Here is an 18,779-nt window from a genome sequence, read left to right on the forward strand (position 1 = left end):
GATGGGGTGCTATATAAACAGCTAAATGTCTCTAAAGTAGAGGTTGGCAAACTTTTCCTATAACGGACCAGGTGAATCCTATAAAGGATGGTGAATAGTTTGGACTTTGCAGATTGTATGGTCTCTGTCCCAACAATGCATCTTTGTTTTGCAGTATGAAAACAGCCATGTGCTGTGCTGTGCTTAGTTGCTCAGTCATGACACTACATAAGTCAACGAGCATGACAATGTTCCAATAAAACTTTATTTAAAAAACAAGCAGTGGGCTGAATTTGGGCCACATGCCATAGTTTCCTGACCCCTGTTCTATAGCAATGGTAACTCTGTCAGGCTGTGCTGTGATTTTACTATGTTCAAGTATGCCTGCCTGAATACTAATCCATCCTACATTAGTGATACAAATTATCGTTTATGAGCATCTACAATATACCAGGTGTCAGGTGTCAGCCTGCATTACTCCCCAAACATAACCATATTCTTAACAATGGGTCTTATTACTTCCAGTCTACAGATGAAGCACGGTGAGGCCAAAAAATTTTCCCAAAGTCACAAGGTGAAGAAGTCACAGTGGCTGAATATGACCCCAAATCATTCAGTTTTTTCCAGTTCCAGTATTCTATTTTCCTGATCACTGTCATGGCTATGAACTGCTTCCTTTTCTCTTTCAAACCTCAACTGACATCTCCCTTAACTAAATTTCTTTCATATTGGACTAAAAGAGCAAGGGCATATAGCCTCCAAGTTATTTCACTATTAACATTTCACTATAGCAAAGCTTTAGTAAAATGCCTCTGTCATTAATTTTCCTTGTACTGAACTGTCCTAAAGGCCTTCTTAATACTGGTGGTCAAAGCAAAGAAAGCTGAAAATTCCAGATTGTGGTCAAGTAACTATACAATTAGATGCAGATTTGTTGTTTTTAACTATGAATCTCTGAGTATACATTTGAGATGCTTTTGAGCTGCTTATGAGTAGTTTTATTTCCAGAAATCAGATGGAAGTACTACGAAATTCTTAATAGTAATTATCTCTGATATTTGTATAGTGCTTTTCTAAGTGTCCTCATGTATTCTCCGGAGAAGGCAATGGCAACCCACTCCAGTACTCTTGCCTGGAAAACCCCATGGACAGAGGAGCCTGGTAGGCTGCAGTCCATGGGGTCGTTAAGAGTCAGACATGATTTACCAACTTCACTTTCACTTTTCACTTGCATGTACTGGAGAAGGAAATGGCAACCCACCCCAGTGTTCTTGCCTGGAGAATCCCAGGGATGGAGGAGCCTACTGGGCTGCCGTCTATGGGGTCACACAGAGTTGGACATGACTGAAGTAACTTAGCAGCAGCAGCAGCAGCAGCATGTATTCTCTCTTTTGTTGGTAATTATAAATAGCAGTAATGCTTTCTGAGTGCTGACCATGTGCCAGGCACTGGACTCAAAACTTTATGTGCATCACTTCCTCTAATCCTTCTGCATTGCTATGAGGAAAGGCTGATATCCTCTCCAATTAATGGATAAGAAAACTGAGATGTGAAAAATTAAATATCCTGTCCCAGATCATTCCAATTGTATATGGTGGAATCAAGATTTGAAAGACAGTGCATTACACATTAGATTTTTAGTTGCTTGAAGGTGGAGATTGTATCTGATCTTTCTTTTCTTGATTTATAGTACCTCCTCCTGACAATCCCATGCCAATCCTGAATAGTAACTTAAAATAATGTGAAATGAAGTTAAAAAAATTACAATTTACTGCCATTAGGAAAAATAAGATACGTGTATATAGAGTACAATTACAAGTATTTTTATAAGAAAAAGAGAAAATTATATCTAGATTCTAGAAAAAATTATCAAACTGTTATGGATAGTTGTGGTATTATGGGTGAAATTATGGACCATTTTTTTTCTTCTATTTTTTCATATTTCTACTTATTTAATATATTTTCTATTTTTTAAAATAATGACACCAAAAAGTTTAAAGTGATCAATAAAAGGAAAAAGAAAAATAACTGATAGAGTTCCTCCAGTGTATTAGGAACCAAGAGTCTATCTCCCCGGAGGAGGACCCCAAGGGCATGCAGAACATGCTACCGTGTCCACTAGCAGGGCAGGCTAGTGGGGAGGGGGCGCCAGTTCTTTAACATAAAGGATGAAACACAAATAGACTTGAGGGGTGAATGTCTTGAGCAGATGCTTAGCTTGTAGAATCTTAGTCCCCTGACCAGAAATTGAACCCGTACCATTGACAGTGAAAACCCGGAGCCCTAACCACTGCACACACTCCACCACCAGGGAATTTCCTCAGCACAGCACTTCTAAAATGCCGGGTGAAGGAAGCGGGACCCAGGGTATGTGATCGGCTCATGCACAATTCTCTGATTGGCTGATGATGGTGGGATAATAGGAAAGTGTCACAGGGTTTAACATGATCAGTCCTTGGGTTCCAGGAGGCCTGGGTGCTATGTGCTGAAGGTCATTATGTAGTTCACATCTTCTGTTGGGTGGGAGGTTTTCACATCTGTGGAACAACTCAAGACATGTGCATCAAATACTGTTATCTGGGTACTTCAGAGAGGAGCTAAAGCAGAGGATGTGGTGGAAGGGTTTGTCTCAGAAAGGCCCCATAGGATCCTGCTCAGTTACACAAGGAGGTAGCTATCAGATAGAAGTGTATCTGGGAGGAGGAAGAAGCTGTTTCTGTGGAGAGACACGGTTTGCAGGGCAGACTTACTGATGAACGCAAGTGTCAATCAGGCACCTTCAAAAATAGAGAGGAAAGGTATTTTCCAGACTCTGTGCATTTGGTCCTGGTTGGGTGGGGAGGAGAGTCAAACGGAAGGCAGATATCCCCACCTCCCTCCTCTTTCTAAAGTATCCTACAAAGTTTTCACTATAGAGCCAATCACATTATTTTCCTGCTCAAAATCCTCCAGTGGCTCCCCACTGCCTCTCACGTGAATGCAAACACTTGGGATGCACCTGTAAGGTGGAGCTGCTCCACCAGTATTGCCTCTAACTTTTTGCCTGCACAACCTTAGGCTGTAGCATAATTCAGCTACTTGGTGTGTCTTTTCTCTTTTACACCTTCAGTCAGTCTATTCCCTCCCTAGAAATATCCTCCTCACAACTGTGTAGTTAGTATTCATAACATAAAAGTTGAGAGTTATGTTTTATTTGGTGGAAATTTTTAGGACTTCAAGCCCTGGAGACAGCATCTCAAGTGACCTTGAGAGAAGTGCTCCGAGGAGGCAAGGAGAGGAGCCAGGTATATAGACGTTTTGCCACAAAGGCCAGGTAGTCTTAACATCAAAAGATTATTGTTAATTACAGAAAACCAGATATCCCAAGTTAAGGAACTAAACACTTTTCTATGTATGCGAAGATGTAGGAGTCTGGGCTCACTGAAGTAATTTCTTTGATATGCACCTCAGCTATCTGGGACCAGTATCCTGTTTTCTCATCCTGAATTTCCTCAGGTTCACGGTAGAGAGTGGCTGCAGACTGATGGCTACTAGATGGCAGGTATTCTTACCTTCCTGAGTTCCCTTGGGGTTCACCAGCTCACCATCCCTGATGGCTGCAATTGCTGATGACTGTGACATCCTTCGTTTTCCTTTTCTCAAAACCATATTTTATAATCAAAATCCATCGACTTTCCCTCTTCTCTGTTGTTCATTCATTCATTCATACTTAACCCTTGGTTATGTTTATGTGTATACTTAGCAAATCCCATGGACAGAGGAGCCTGGTAAGCTGAAGTCCATGGAGTTGCTAGGAGTCAGACACGACTGAGCGACTTCACTTTCACTTTTCACTTTCATGCATTGGAGAAGGAAATGGCAACCCACTTCAATGTTCTTGCCTGGAGAAACCCAGAGACGGGGGAGCCTGGTGGGCTGCCGTCTCTGGGGTCACACAGAGTTGGACAAGACTGAAGTGACTTAGCAGCAGCAGCAGCAGCAGCAGCAGCAGCACCAAACTAGATAGCACTTTGGAGGGCTGAGAAAAGTTTTTATCCCTCCTTGAATCTTAATATCAAGCACAAGTTTCCATGATCAGTATATTCCCTGAGAGTATTTTTTTGACCTAAAGACTAATGGCTTTAGGCTTTATTCTACTTTGCTGCCACCTGGATTTCTGGGGCAGGGAATAACCTGGTGAAATACATACTAAGAATGTGATGACTAAAACTGCTTCTCAGATAACCTCCTATTATATACACAGTGTTCATGTCACTAATTCATTCACCTATGTATTCATTCATATATCCACTAAGTACACGTGCCACTAAAAACTAGATGCTATAGAAGATGCTAAGGAAAAGGTAGAAATAAAAAATAAGACATAATTCCTCTTCTCTGAAGTGTTTATAATCTATTGGGGTAAAAAGCAAACTTAAAAGAAAGATATGCTGCTTCCAGTATTAAAGTGCCTGTTTGTTTTATGTTATTCTGCTGTTGAAAACAACTGTAAATGCTGAACAAGATACAAGGGATGTCTCTTTGGGAGTCTTTAAAAGCAGTCAAAATTTAGGAGTGGAGAAGCTGGGAAGAAGAGAAATCCATTGAGATGATTCAGATAGTCTATGCAGATTTTCCACTCAAGGCGGTTTCATAAGGCTGATTCATAAATCCTAGGGATGGAGAACCTGGGAAGCCTAGCAGAAAACAGCTACTAAGAAATAAAGAAACTGAGCAGTGGTTTTGATAGTCTCATGGGGTTGGGGAAGCAAAACTGGAACTCAGGGTTACAGGGACAGCTTGGGTTATTTGCAGAGGCTTCAGAGGAGGGAATCAGCCCAACAGTTGGAGTGACTTGCTCTCTCAAGGCATTCACTAATTAACAAATAGCAACTTAGAGAGAAACTCAACCAAGAACTGTAGAGCCAAGACATTATGGCCTAGAGCCTGTTATACAGAGTGAAGTATGTCAGAAAGAGAAAAACGAATATCATGTTTTTTAAAAAAAAATAGAAAAACAAATAACACAGATATATGAAATCTAGAAAAATGGTACAGATGAACCTATTTGCAGGGAAGGAATAGAAACACAGACATAGAGAACAGACTTGTGGACACAGCGTGGGGAAGGATAGGGTGGGATGAACTGAGAGAGCAGCATTGACATATCGGAGAAGGCAGTGGCACCCCCCTCCAGTGCTCTTGCCTGGAAAATTCCAGGGACGGGGGAGCCTGGTGGGCTGCTGTCTCTGGGGTCGCACAGAGTCGGACACGACTAAAGCGACTTAGCAGCAGCAGCAGCATTGACATATATACACTACCATGTGTAAAAGAGCTAGTGGGAAACTGCTTTATAACACAGGGAGCCCAGCCTGGTGCTCTGTGATGACCTAGAGGGGTGGGTTGGAGGAGGGGTAGGAGGAAGGCTCAAGGGGGAAGAGATTTTATATATATATATATATATATATATATATATATATATATATATACACACACACACATACTTATGGCTGATTTACATTGTTGTATGGCAGAAATCAGCACAACATTGTAAAGCAATTATCCTCCAATTTAAATTTTTTTAAGTGAAAAAAAGAAATAACAGAAATAAACAGTCTTTCAGAGAGTCTCACAAACAAAAATGAGTATTGATGGCTTTTCAAGGAGAAACATCCCTCGTAAACAGTGAGTTTTTGAGTGAGAGTCTTAAAGGACTGTAAGTAAGGAATAAGGAAATCAGAACTACATCGGACTTCTAAAGACTTTAGAAAAAACCAACCTGTAAAGAGCTAAATCCTAATTGGATTCAGGTGACTGCCCCCTTTCTAACTGCTTCAGTTCAGTTCAGTTCAGTTCAGTCGCTCAGTAGTGTCCTACTCTTTGTGACCCTATGAATCGCAGCACACCAGGCCTCCCTGTCTATCACCAACTCCCGGAGTTCACACAGACTCACATCCATCGAGTCCGTGATGCCATCCAGCCATCTCATCCTCTGTCGTCCCCTTCTCCTCCTGCCCCCAACCCCTCCCAGCATCAGAGTCTTTTCCAATAAGTCAGCTCTTCGCATGAGGTGGCCAAAGTACTGAAGCTTCAGCTTTAGCATCATTCCTTCCAAAGAACACCCAGGGCTGATCTTCAGAATGGACTGGTTGGATCTCCTTGCAGTCCAAGGGACTCTCAAGAGTCTTCTTCAACACCACAGTTCAAAAGCATCAATTCTTTGGCACTCAGCTTTCTTCACAGTCCAATTCTCACATCCATACATGACCACTGGAAAAACCATAGCCTTACAGACCTTTGTTGGCAAAGTAATGTCTCTCCTTTTCAATATGTTGTCTAGGTTGGTCATAACTTTTCTTCCAAGGAGAAAGCATCTTTTAATTTCATGGCTGCAGTCACCATCTGCAGTGACTTTTACTAGAAGCTAAAGTCTCCTCTAAAGCCTTTATAACTGTTTTACATTGTATCTAGCATTACATGATGTCTACCTGACAGAAACAGATGATATTAAGAAGAGGTGGCAAGAAAACACAGAAGAATTGTACAAAAAAGATCTTCATGACCCAGATAATCACGATGCTGTGATCACTCACCTAGAGCCAGACATCCTGGAAAGTGAAGTCAAGTGAGCCTTAAGAAACATCACTATAAACAAAGCTACTGGAGGTGATAGAATTCCAGTTGAGCTATTTCAAATCCTAAAAAATGATGCTCTGAAAGTGCTGCACTCAGTATGCCAGAAAATTTGGAAAACTCAGCAATGGCTGGACTGGGAAAGGTAAGTTTTCATTCCAATTCCAAAGAAAGACAATGACAAAGAATGCTCAAACTACTGCACAATTTCACTCATCTCACACGCTAGTGAAGTAATGCTCAAAATTCTCCAAGCCAGGCTTCAACAATATATGAACCCTGAACTTCCAGATGTTTAAGCTGGATTTAGAAAAGGTAGAGGAACCAGAGATCAAATTGCCAACATCCACTGGATCATGGAAAAAGCAAGAGAGTTCTAGAAAAACATCTACTTCTGCTTTATTGACTATGCCAAAGCCTTTGACTGTGTGGATCACATCAAACTGTGGACAATTCTGAAAGAGGTGGGAATACCAGACCACTTGACCTGCCTCTTGAGAAATCTGTATGCAGGTCAGAAAGTGACGGTTAGAACTGGACATGGAACAGCAGACTGGTTCCAAATTGGGAAAGGATTACGTCAAGGCTGTATATTGTCACCCTGCTTATTTAACTTACATGCAGAGTACATCATGAGAAACACTGGGCAAGATGAAGCACAAGCTGGAATCAAGATTGCTGGGAGAAATATAAATATCCTCAGATACGCAAATGACACCACCCTCATGGCAGAAAGCCAAGAAGAACTAAACAGCCTCTTGATAAAAGTGAAAGAGGAGAATAAAACAGCTGGCTTAAAATGCAACATTCATAAAACTAAGATCATGGCATCTGGTCCTATCACTTCATGCAAATAAATGGGGAAACAATGGAAAAGTCAGAGACTTTATTTTGGGGGGCTCCAAAATCACTGCAGATGGTGATTGCAGCCAAGAAATTAAAAGACACTTGCTCCTTGGAAGAAAAGCTATGACTAACCTAGATAGCATATTCAAAAGCAGAGACATTACTTTGCCAACAAAGGTCCATATAGTCAAAGATATGGTTTTTCCAGTAGTCATGTATGGATGTGAGAATTGGACTATAAAGAAAGCTGAGCACCTAAGAATTGATGCTTTTGAACTGTGGTGTTGGAGAAGACTCTTGAGAATCCCTTGGACTGCAAGGAGATCCAGCTACTCAATCCTAGAGGAAATCAGCCCTGAATGTTCATTGGAAGGACTGATCTTGAAGCTGAATCTCCAATCCTTCGGCCACCTGATGCAAAGAACTTACTCTTTGGAAAAGACCTTGATGCTGGGAAAGACTGAAGGCAGGAGAAGGGGATGAAAGAGGGTGAGATGGTTAGATGGCATCACCGACACGATGTACATGAGTTTGAGTACTCTCTGGGAGTTGGTGATGGAAAGAGAAGCCTGGTGTGCTGCAGCCCATGAGATCACAAAGAGTCAGACATGACTGAGTGGGTGAACTGAACCGTCTAGTATTTAATAAAAATTAGCAAGCGTAACAAGAGGTAGAACAGAGAAACAGATAATAACAGGCCCACAGTGTCTATAGTCATTGTCAACTTGAAAAATAGTCAAAACCTTAAAGTTGAGAGTTATATTTTATTTTGTGAAAATCTGTAGGATTTCAAGCCTGGGAGACAGCATCTCACATGACCCTGGGAGATGGAGGGTCTTTCCATCTGTTTCACGGAGGCAGGCAGGATAGCAAGTCAGGTTATAAAGAAGTTTTCAACAAGGGGCAGGTAGTCTGAACAAAGAAGATTATTGTTAATTAAGGAAAATTATTTCCTTATAATTTATTAAGGACATATTTCTCTAGATATTTTGAGTTAAGAAATTTAGTGCTTGTCTATGTATAGGAAGATGCAAGAGTCTAGACTTAACTGGAGTCATTCCTTTAATATGCATCTCAGCTATTGGGGCCAGCATCCTGCAACTTGATTTTTCACATCCTTAGTTCCTTATTCACCATAGGGAGTGGAGGCAGCTTGTGGCAGCAGCTTAATGGCTGCCAGATTGGAGGCATTGCTCTTCCTTGGTTCCCTCTGGGCCCAGAAATTAAGTCTGGAGGCTCAGAATAACTGATGACTGTGACATCCATGTTTACTATGGCAGGAAATACTTCATTTCACACATCAGACGCAGGCTTTACAATAACTAGGACGAACCTGTTTAAGACAGCAGATACACTGCTTCTTAGAGACCTGGCATTTGAGCTGATCTTTGAAGACTGCTTGGGACTTCAATCAACCAAGTCCTTTCTTCTCAAAGGACTTGAGAGTTCAGATACAGCTCCTTCTAGCCAAAGGTGATGAAGACTAAAGCAAGGAAGGGTCAAATTCAGGGGTATTTTATCCAGGACTATATCAAATGTGTTTGTGCAAGGGGGAGAGAAAAAAACTCATTTTTGCTTATCTATTTTAGGATTTCTTCAGTAAATCTGACCCATTTCTGGAAATTTTTCGAATGAATGATGATGCAACTCAGCAGCTTGTGCACCGAACTGAGGTGAGAAGTGATATCTTCAGTTTTGCCGTCTTGTTTCCTTAAGATGATACACTGACTTTACCTTTCTTAATGTCTGTAGGTCTCCCCCAAGACCTGGGGTTTTCCCAGTCCTCTCTTTATTCTGAATGTGGGTGTTATAAGAGGAGACCCTTTCTCACACGTATTCTCCACTATTGACCTTTAATACAGAAAGCCAGCAACTTATTAATAATAAAAATATGAATCCTAGTCAACATTTGATGAGCGTGACTAGGTACCAAGCAATCCACTGAGTGATTTTACGTACATCATTTTATTTACTTCTCACAACTATGCCTTGACATGATTATTATTACCCCATATTACAGATGAAGAAGCTGAACTTTGAGGAGGTTGATTCACCTTCCAGTTCTCACAGTGAGCAAGAAGTAGAGCTAAGGTTTGAATTGTGTGTGTTTGACCCTGAGCTTTGCTGTAATTTGAGAAGCCAATCAGCCTCCCCAGGGAAATCCACACACAGTCAGGTCTGCATATGAACAGCTGCCCTGTGTCAGCAGGCACTTGATCTGGCTGCATCTCCCTCTCATACTCCCACCTTCACTCCACATGTCTGTGAACCTCATCCTTCAGTATCCCACCCACCACTGCCCGTGACCACACACCCATTTAACAACCAACCCTAGACTCCGCTTTGTATTTTATTTTCCATATAAGCTAGTTCAAGAGAGAGACTTGTTGGGGTGAGAAGTGCATTGATAAGGAGGAATGGCTTAGAGCTGAGAAAACTGCTGTGCTTGCAGTGTAGAGTAAAGGAAGAAGGAACTGTCATGTCTCCTAGAGGATTATAGCGGGGTGCCGTGTTCCCACACCTCACACTGGAAATCCAGTTCCTTTTTCCTGAAGTGGTAGAGCTGGGGGAACATGTAGCGTTAGGGGAACATGTCATATTTAAGGTAAGTGAAAACTGAATAATCTTGGACAGGCTAGTCTGTGAATGTCATCTGGTACATGGTTAGCATTTAATAAAAGAATGAATACAAGAAAAAAAAAGAATGAATACATGAATGGAGTTGAATATACATAGTATGTCCACTCCCTGTAATAGCACAATGTGACTCTTTGAATAGTCACAAACTATTCCCTAGGGAATAGTTTCAAATGGATAGTTACCCTGAGTGGCACCTCATAACCACCACCAAGTAGAACTTTTTCCCCACATAAAGATTCCTTTGATGGAACAAAGTTCTTTCAGAAGAAGTAACTAAATGTTGGAGAGAATCAGAAGTCGTACCCATTCATGCCTTTGCCCAACCAGTGTACGGGGACTTGAATGTACAGGGAGAAGGAAGAGGGGTGGCATCATATTAGACTTCTCTCCTGACGGCATCCCTCCTTTCAGTTTTAACGCTGGTAAATTCCCCTGTTCACAGAGTCTCTAACACTTCCCCATACCCCATTGTGAGGGGATCCTGGAGTCTCACAAGAAATGTGATTGTAAAGTTTTCCAGTGAATCAGTCAACATAACATTGCTTTTTCCTCTTTCTTACTCAATAGATATAAAATAACCAGGCAATGCTATTCTCCCTGGGTAAGCACATGTGTGCATACACACATACAGATTTTAATTTCAGAGGAAATTTCTAGTAGAAATTTTGATTTGCTATTGAGTTTTATATAAATGTTACAGTGAAGCAACTTCACTCTTAATATTTCTATAAAGGTGAGAGATTTAACCAAAATAATTTTATCTAACTTTTCTTCTCACTATCACTTTTATCATCCAAGGAATGAGAACAAAAAGCAAAGTCACACAGGAACATAATTTTTCTACTCTTTAATGCACTACAGGAAATTTAATAATGAGCCTACAGTATACTCAATAATTCATCATTATATTAAGGAATTCAGAAGAAGAGGGAATCACTTATAAAATAATTATGTTGGATAGAGAATTAATTTTTTTTACAATACTAAGATTTCTGCTAACTAAAAACTTCTTATGAAGAGAAATCAATATGACAGAATTCCATTTAACTTCATTTGTATGTCCCCTGGAACAGTGGTTCTCAAATATCATGCACCAGGATCACCTGATGACCCACCTAGGGAGTTTCTGTCAGTATATCTGGTTGGAATCTAGGAATTTGTATTTAACAAGTTCCTGCAGTTCCAAGAATCACACTTTGGGACCCACCCCCAGAGCATACAGTACAATCCTAGATACAGAGCAAATGAGTGATTGAGTGAGTGAGTGAAGTCGCTTAGTCGTGTCCGACTCTTTGCGACCCCATGGACTGTAGCCCACCAGGCTCCTCCCCCATGGGATTCTCCAAGCAAGAGTACTGGAGTGGGCTGCCATTTCCTTCTCCAGGGGATCTTCCTGACTCAGGGATCGAACTCGGGTCTCCTGCATTCCAGGCAGAAACTTTAACCTCTGAGCCACCAGGGAAGCCCACAGAGCAAATACTCACACATTCTAAACCAAACCAAATTATTTGAATCATTTGATGGCAGAACAAGACTTGACTCAAATGGACCCTCAGGAAGGATTTAACCAAGTTCATGATTAGTAAACTGCTTTTGAAAAGATTACACCCCATTATAGTCTTAGTTTGTGATCCTGAAATCCGGAAGATCTGCCTTCATGCCTTCTAAGCATACTCCTAGGATTTTTCTTCTGACTTGCAATCTGATCTAACCAAGGTCATGAGTCACCAAAGACCACTCAACTTCAGCAATAGAATTTCCCACCTATAGGCTTTATGTATGCTGACCTCAGTAGAAGGGAATTTATGCCAGAGCACTGACCTACAGAACGGGAGATCCTTTATCAGAGGCAGAGGCAGCCCATCTCCTTAATCCTACCCTCTTTTGATATAGAAGGGGTCATCTCCAACACCCACATACTGTACAATATTATTGTTATTATTCATAAAACAACAGCCAGGCTAGTGATCACAGGAGTTCTGCCCATAATGTTCAATTAGTGAGCACCTTTCAGAGGTTTACTACTTCAAGTTTTCATTAAGGCACCTGTTTCAGACAATTGTCCGTTTCATAAGCTTCTCAAGCTTTCAGTGCTTCTCAAGTAGTTTTTATGTTGAAAGTGAAAATGTCAAGCATTTCCTCTCCCACCCACCACTCCTTTCTTTTTTCCTCAGGTTGTGATGAATAACTTAAGCCCAGCCTGGAAATCATTCAAAGTATCTGTAAACTCTCTATGCAGTGGAGATCCCGACCGCCGGCTGAAGGTCAGAAATCTGTCTGTCTAAGAAATGCAGTTTTACATATTTAATCCTCCTGTTTCTCTTCAAGTGAATGTTGGCAGACTCAAAATTTTCTGTAGCTTTTACCTAGATCTCTTAGCATCTTGATGAAAAAAAACAAGGAGTTTCCTTCTGCTAGACCCTTTGAGGCTCCTGAGATAATAAAAGATAAATCCCAGTTGTGTTAGGTTGAGAGGCAAATCCCATGGCTTCTCAGAGAGAAATGTGGCAATAAGTTCAAGGACTAATTAGGAGTTATTATAAACACAAATACTGTTGTTTTCAGTTATCTACTGCTACATAAAATACTACTCCAAAACTTAATATTTAAAACTATAGCCATTTATTTAGCTTATGATTCTGTACATTGGCAAGCTGAGTTCACCTAAGAGGCTCTTCTGGAGAAAGGCAATGGCAACCCACTCCAATATTTCTTGCCTAGAAAATCTCATGAACAGAGGAGTCTGGTGGGCTACAGTCTATAGGGTCACAAAGAGTTGGACATGATTGAGCACACATACACCATGCCACAAGAGGGTCTTCTCTTGGTCTTGGGTGGACTTCCTCATGTATATGCAGTCAGCCATACCAAGCAGAATGCCTCTCTTCCTGGGGTTTGTCTGGCTATCCTCTGGAATGATCAAGGTGGTGGGGACATTTGTTTCTCATCATTCAGCAAGTTAGCTTGGACTGATGCACTCAACAACTTTAAGGTCTAAAGGATCCAGGACAGAAGATGCACATGTCTTGAGGCCCAATCTCAGATTCACATGAGGTCACTTCCTCTGTGTTCTCCTGGCCAGTCACATGGCCTTCTCAGATTCAGGGATGAGGAAATAGGACATGGACTCCACTTCTTGGTGGAAGGAGCTGCAGAGTATGGTGGCCACTTTTTTCAATCTACCACACATGTTTTTTGAGTATCTTGGGAATGTAGAAGTTGGAAGAAAAGATGTGTTATGACAATCAGGATGACCAAAGAGGACAATAGGCCAAGTGCCAGAAGCAGATGCCCAGAGGCGTTCCTTATGGTCCTTGGTCTGGCTCTCACTCTACCTTAGAAGTCCAGAAACTCCATGTTGTCAGTGTTCCAGAGATTATTCTGTCAATCAGGATGACTAAGTAGATTCAATAGAGGCCAGAGCTATAAATCAGAAGATCAGCTGGTTCATGTTTAGTGAAAAACATGGCTCTCAGGCAGACTCGATATTCGTTATCAGCTTTACCAGGTCATTTTCTCCATGTGGGTTAACTATGGGGAAGACAGTTATTAGCGGGTGTGTGAGAGCCTGAAAACAGAGCCAGAGAAGCTGGATAATGGAAATGGTTAATGGCTTCAGACTTTAAAATCCTGGGACACCTACCACCATGGTGGAATAATAATAAGCAGACTAAACATTCATATTGGGGGCACCAGCTCCCCTGGAAAGTGTTGGATGGGCACTGCCAATGCCTATATTTGTAACTTTACGCTTTCCTTACTCTTTTTGCCATGTAAACTTCTTCTAGTGGATATAATTATTGGATTTGTCAATGTTACCCTTCATATCAGAATTCTATCTGTCGGTTACTCTCCGACTCTTCATGTGACTTTACATCTATGCTTAAAAACATTGTTTGGACTTTGTACTATCTGTGGACTTGCTTACTTCTGTGATCTGGATGAAGAGTTCAGAGTTATCCCTGATATCTCTTGTGGAAGCCTCCACTTTCACTGCAACTGTCTTTCATGCCAAAATCAAGACTCCTGGTTATTTGGCCCTCAGGTATAAGCTCATGTGCAGGGTAGCCAAGACCTACAGGTTCAGGTCTGAGGTGGGGACTGTCACCTATACTCTGAGCCACCACATCCCACTCCCAGGAAGAGAAATGGACCCTTTGGGACAAAAATAAGATAATGCCTATATAAACCACAGGTCAACTTAGTCATGGGGCATTGCTAATTCAATAAAAGGAGATGTTATCTGTAACTGAGAAAATAACAAATATGTGGAAAAGGAGCATTTTGAGGTTTTTGAGTGCTCTGCTGTCTGTCTGTAGGGACAAGTGGGAATAAAAGAGAGACAAGAAGGAAGGAAGGAAGACACAGACAGAGAAAGAGAGGATCGGGATTTCTCAACAGCTACACCATTGACATTTGGGTGTTTTTTGACGGGGGCAGGGCAGGGGAAGGGGTTATCCTGTGCATTGTAGGACGTTTGGCAGCATCCCAGGCTACTAAACACTAGTAGTAGTACTTTACCCCCATCAGTCATACAGCCAAAATTATATTCAGACATTACTAAATGTCCCATGGAGGGTAAAATTGTTTAGAGAATCACCTAGAAGACTGGTTAAAACAGATTATTGGGCATTACCCACAGGGTTTCTGAACAAGCAGGTGTGGATTGAGCCTGAGAATTTGCATTCTCCAACTTCCTGGGTGATGTTATGTTGCTGGTCCCAGACCACACTGAGAACCCTGGTACAGACATTTGCTCCTTCATTATAGCCCTTCCTCAACTCAGTGCCCCCCACCACTTTCCACCATCCAGTCTCCCCTCCACAGTCTTTTCTCTGCCCAGCATTCATGCCCACCCTGCCCTCCCCAAGCCTTCAGGACTTGACACATGCCTCTCCCTAGCTGGGATGCTTTCCTCATTCTTCTACTTTTCTTGGATTATCATCATCTGCTACTTTCTTTCAGATCTCTTCAATATCCCTCCACTTCCAGAAACCTTCCCTGATGTCTTTCGCTTCTATGGGTGCCCTCCAGTTCTCTGCATCCACCTCAGGGAGACACCTCTCCACTTGTTTAGAACATTTCTGTTTCCATCTCTCTTTCCTGAGCAGGTGACTCGTTCTTCCTGGTTTGCTCCTGCAGGGTGAGAACCATGTTTCTTTTCACGCATATCCATGCACCCAGCCCAGTGCTTGGCACAGGGTACACACAGTAGCTGTTTCTAGAGGGAATGGATGGAGAACAGGGAGGTGCTAAAAGGTTGACAGCACCTCATTGAGCAAGAGGGGATACCCAGGCATGCTGAGCTCCCTAGGTGACAAACCCAATATCATCACTCACCTGTAGCTCTTTTGAGAGGCAGGGGAGGCTTCCTATATTATTCTTTGTTTGTATTCATTATTTTGTCACAAATGCCTTTGTGAAATTCTCATAGTGTTGTTCCCCTTTAGCTTTCCCTAATATAAAATGGTGTCATATGCCATCTTGGAAGGCAGCACCTCCTTGCCACCACAAAATTTAAAAATAAAATAAAATAGAAAGTGAACTTTTAAATTAAAAAAAAATTTTAAGCCCTCTGTCCATTTATATTCTCAGTCTTAGCAAAATTCTAACAATGAGATCTTGGTCCCAAATGAGACTTGATATCTTTAGCTCTCATTTATTCAGGGTCACAGTAACACCAAGTTGAAGTAAAACCATGGCTTTCTTTTGTTTTATTTTTCCTATTCCTCCTTTGTGGGGAAAAATTTTTAAACAAATAAGTATTTTTCAGAAATTGATGTTTTTATTTATTTATTATGAAAATTTTTAAACATCAGTAAAAGTAGTCAGTTATCTGTTTACGATAGCCAAGACATGGATACAAACTTACTGTCCATCAACAGAGGAATGGATAAAAAAGATGCGTTACATATATACAATGGAATACTACTCAACCTAAAAAAAAAATGAAATAATGCCATTTGTAGTAACATGGAAATGCCTGGAGATTATCATGCTGAGTGAAGTAAGTGAGACAGAGAAGGAGAAATATTGTATGACACCTCTTTATGCAAAATCTAATAAGAAATTATACAAATGAACTTATTTACAAAACAGAAAGACTCATAGACTTAGAGAATTAATTTATGGTTACCAGATAAGAAGAATAGGGGGTAGGGATAGTTAGGGAGTTTGGAATGGACATGTACATGGACATGTACACACTATTATATTTAAAATAGATAACCAACAATGACCTACTGTATAGCACAAGGAATTCTGATCAATGTTATGTGGCAGGCTGGATAGGAGGGAAGTTTGAGAGAGACTGGATACATGTATCAGTTCAGTTCAGTTCAGTTCAGTCACTCAGTCGTGTCCGACTCTTTGCGATACATGTATACCTACGGCTAAATCCCTTTGCTGTCCACCTGAAACTATTATAACATTGTTACTCAACTATATTCCTCTCATCCTCAATCTTTCCCAGCATCAGGGTCTTTCCAACGAGTTGGCTCTTCACATCAGGTGGCCAAAGTATTGGAGCTTTAGCATGAATCTTTCCAATGAATATTCAATGTTGATTTCCTTTAGGAATGACTGGTTTGATCTCCTTGCAGTCCAAGGGACTCTCAAGAGACTTCCCCAGCACCACACTTTGAAGGCATCAATTCTTTGGTGCTCACCCTTCTTTATGGTCCAACTCTCACATCCATACATGACTACTGGAAAAGCCACAGCTCTGACTATACAGAAATTTGGCAGCAAAGTGATGTCTCTGCTTTTTAATACGCTGTCTAGGTATGTCATAGCTTTTCTTCCAAGGTGCAAGTATCTTTAATTTCATTGCTGCAGTCACCATCTGCAGTGATTTTGGAGTCCAAGACAATAAAGTCTATCACTATTTCCATTGTTTCCCTATTTGCCATGAATTGGTGGGGCTGGATACCATGATCTTAGTTTTTTGAATGTTGAGTTTTAGCCAATATTTTTCACTCTCCTCTTTCACATTCATCAAGAGGTTCTTTATTTTCTCTTCACTTTCTGTCATAAAGGTTGTGTCATCTGTATATCTGAGGTTATTGATATTTCTCCTGGCAACATTGATTCCAGCTTGTGACTCATTCAGCCCAGCATTTCACATGATGTAATCTACAAGGAAGTTAAATAAGCAGGGTGACAACAGCCTTGATATACTCCTTTCCCAATTTTGAACCAATCTGTTGTTCCATGTCCAGTTCTAACTGTAGCTTCTTGTCCTGCATACAGATTTCACAGGAGACAGGTAAGGTGGTCAGGCATTCCCATCTCTTTAAGAATTTTCCAGTTTGTTGTAATCCACATAATCAAAGACATTTGCACAGTCAATAAAGCAGAAGTACATTTTTTCTGGAATTCTCTTCCTCTATATATGATTGAACAGATGTTGGCAATTTGATCTCTGGTTCCTCTGCCTTTTCTAAACCCACTTTGTACAACTGGAAGTTCTCAGTTCATGTACTGTTGAAGGCTGGTTTGAAAAATTTTGAGAATTACCTTGCTAGCATGTTAAAAGAGTGCAGTTGTGTAGTAGTTTGAACATCCTTTGGCATTGCCCTTCTTTGGGACTGGAATGAAAACTGACCTTTGCCAGTCCTGTGGCCACTGCTGAGTTTTCCATTGAGTGCAGCACTCTAACAGCATCATTTTTTGGTATTTGAAATACCAAAGTTCAGTTATAATTCCATCACCTCCACTATATTTGTTCATAGTGATGCTTCCTAAGACCACTTGACTTCACCCTACAGCATGTCTGGCTCCAGGTGAATGGCCAAACCATCGTGGTTATCTGGGTCATTAAGACCTTTCTTGTACAGTTTTTCTGTGTATTCTTGCCACCTCTTCTTAATCTCTTCTGCTTCTGTTAGGTCTTTACTGTGTCTGTCCTTTATTGTGCCCATCTCTGCATGAAATGTACCCTTGGTATCTCCAATTTTTCCCATCCTATCATTTTCTCTATTTCTTTGCATTGTTCACTTAAGAAGGCCTATCTCTCCTTGCTATTCTCTGGAACTCTGCATTCAGTTGTGTATATCTTTACTTTTTTCCTTGGCCTTTTGCTTGTCTTCTTTTCTCAGCTATTTGTAAGGCCTCCTCAGACAACCATTTTGCTTTTTTGCATTTCTGTTTTTGGGGGGAACGGTTTTGGTCACTGCCTCTTGTACAAACCTCTGTCCATAGTTCTTCAGGCACTCTATCTATCAGAGCTAATCCCTTGAATCTATTTGTCACTTTTACTGTATAAGGCATTTGGTTTAGGTCACACCCGAATGGCTTAGTGGTTTTCCCTACTTTCTTCAAGTTATGTCTGAATTTTGCAATAAGGAGCTCATGATCTGAGCCACAGTCAACTCCAGATCTTGTTTTTGCAGACTGTATAGAGCTTCTCCATCTTCAGCTGCAAAGAATATAATCAATCTGATTTTTGTATTAACTGTCTAGTGATGTCCCTGTGTAGAGTTGTTTCTTGTGTTGTTGGAAGAGGGTCTTTGCTATGACCAATGTATTCTATTGGCAAAACTCTGTTAGTCTTTGACCCACTTCATTTTGTACTCAAGGCCAAACTTGCCCGTTATTCCAGGTGTCTCTTGACTTACTACTTTTGCATTCCAGTACCCTATGATGAAGAAGACATCTTCTAAACACCTGGAGTAACAGGCAAATTTGGCCTTGGAATGCAG

General features: G+C 41.0%; 1 protein-coding gene across 1 annotated transcript in view; it reads left to right on the top strand.

Annotated features, from left to right (window-relative positions):
* Window positions 1-18,779, top strand: part of CPNE4 (copine 4) — a 494,912-nt gene that overhangs the window by 313,631 nt on the left and 162,502 nt on the right. Inside the window, exons 5-6 of the mRNA XM_068965804.1 lie at window positions 9,027-9,110; window positions 12,252-12,341. Coding sequence (XP_068821905.1) covers window positions 9,027-9,110; window positions 12,252-12,341 — 174 coding nt within the window. The remainder of the gene's footprint in view (window positions 1-9,026; window positions 9,111-12,251; window positions 12,342-18,779) is intronic.

Source organism: Capricornis sumatraensis, chromosome 1 (genome assembly GCF_032405125.1).
Source record: "Capricornis sumatraensis isolate serow.1 chromosome 1, serow.2, whole genome shotgun sequence".
In the NCBI taxonomy this organism is placed as follows: Eukaryota; Metazoa; Chordata; class Mammalia; order Artiodactyla; family Bovidae; genus Capricornis; species Capricornis sumatraensis.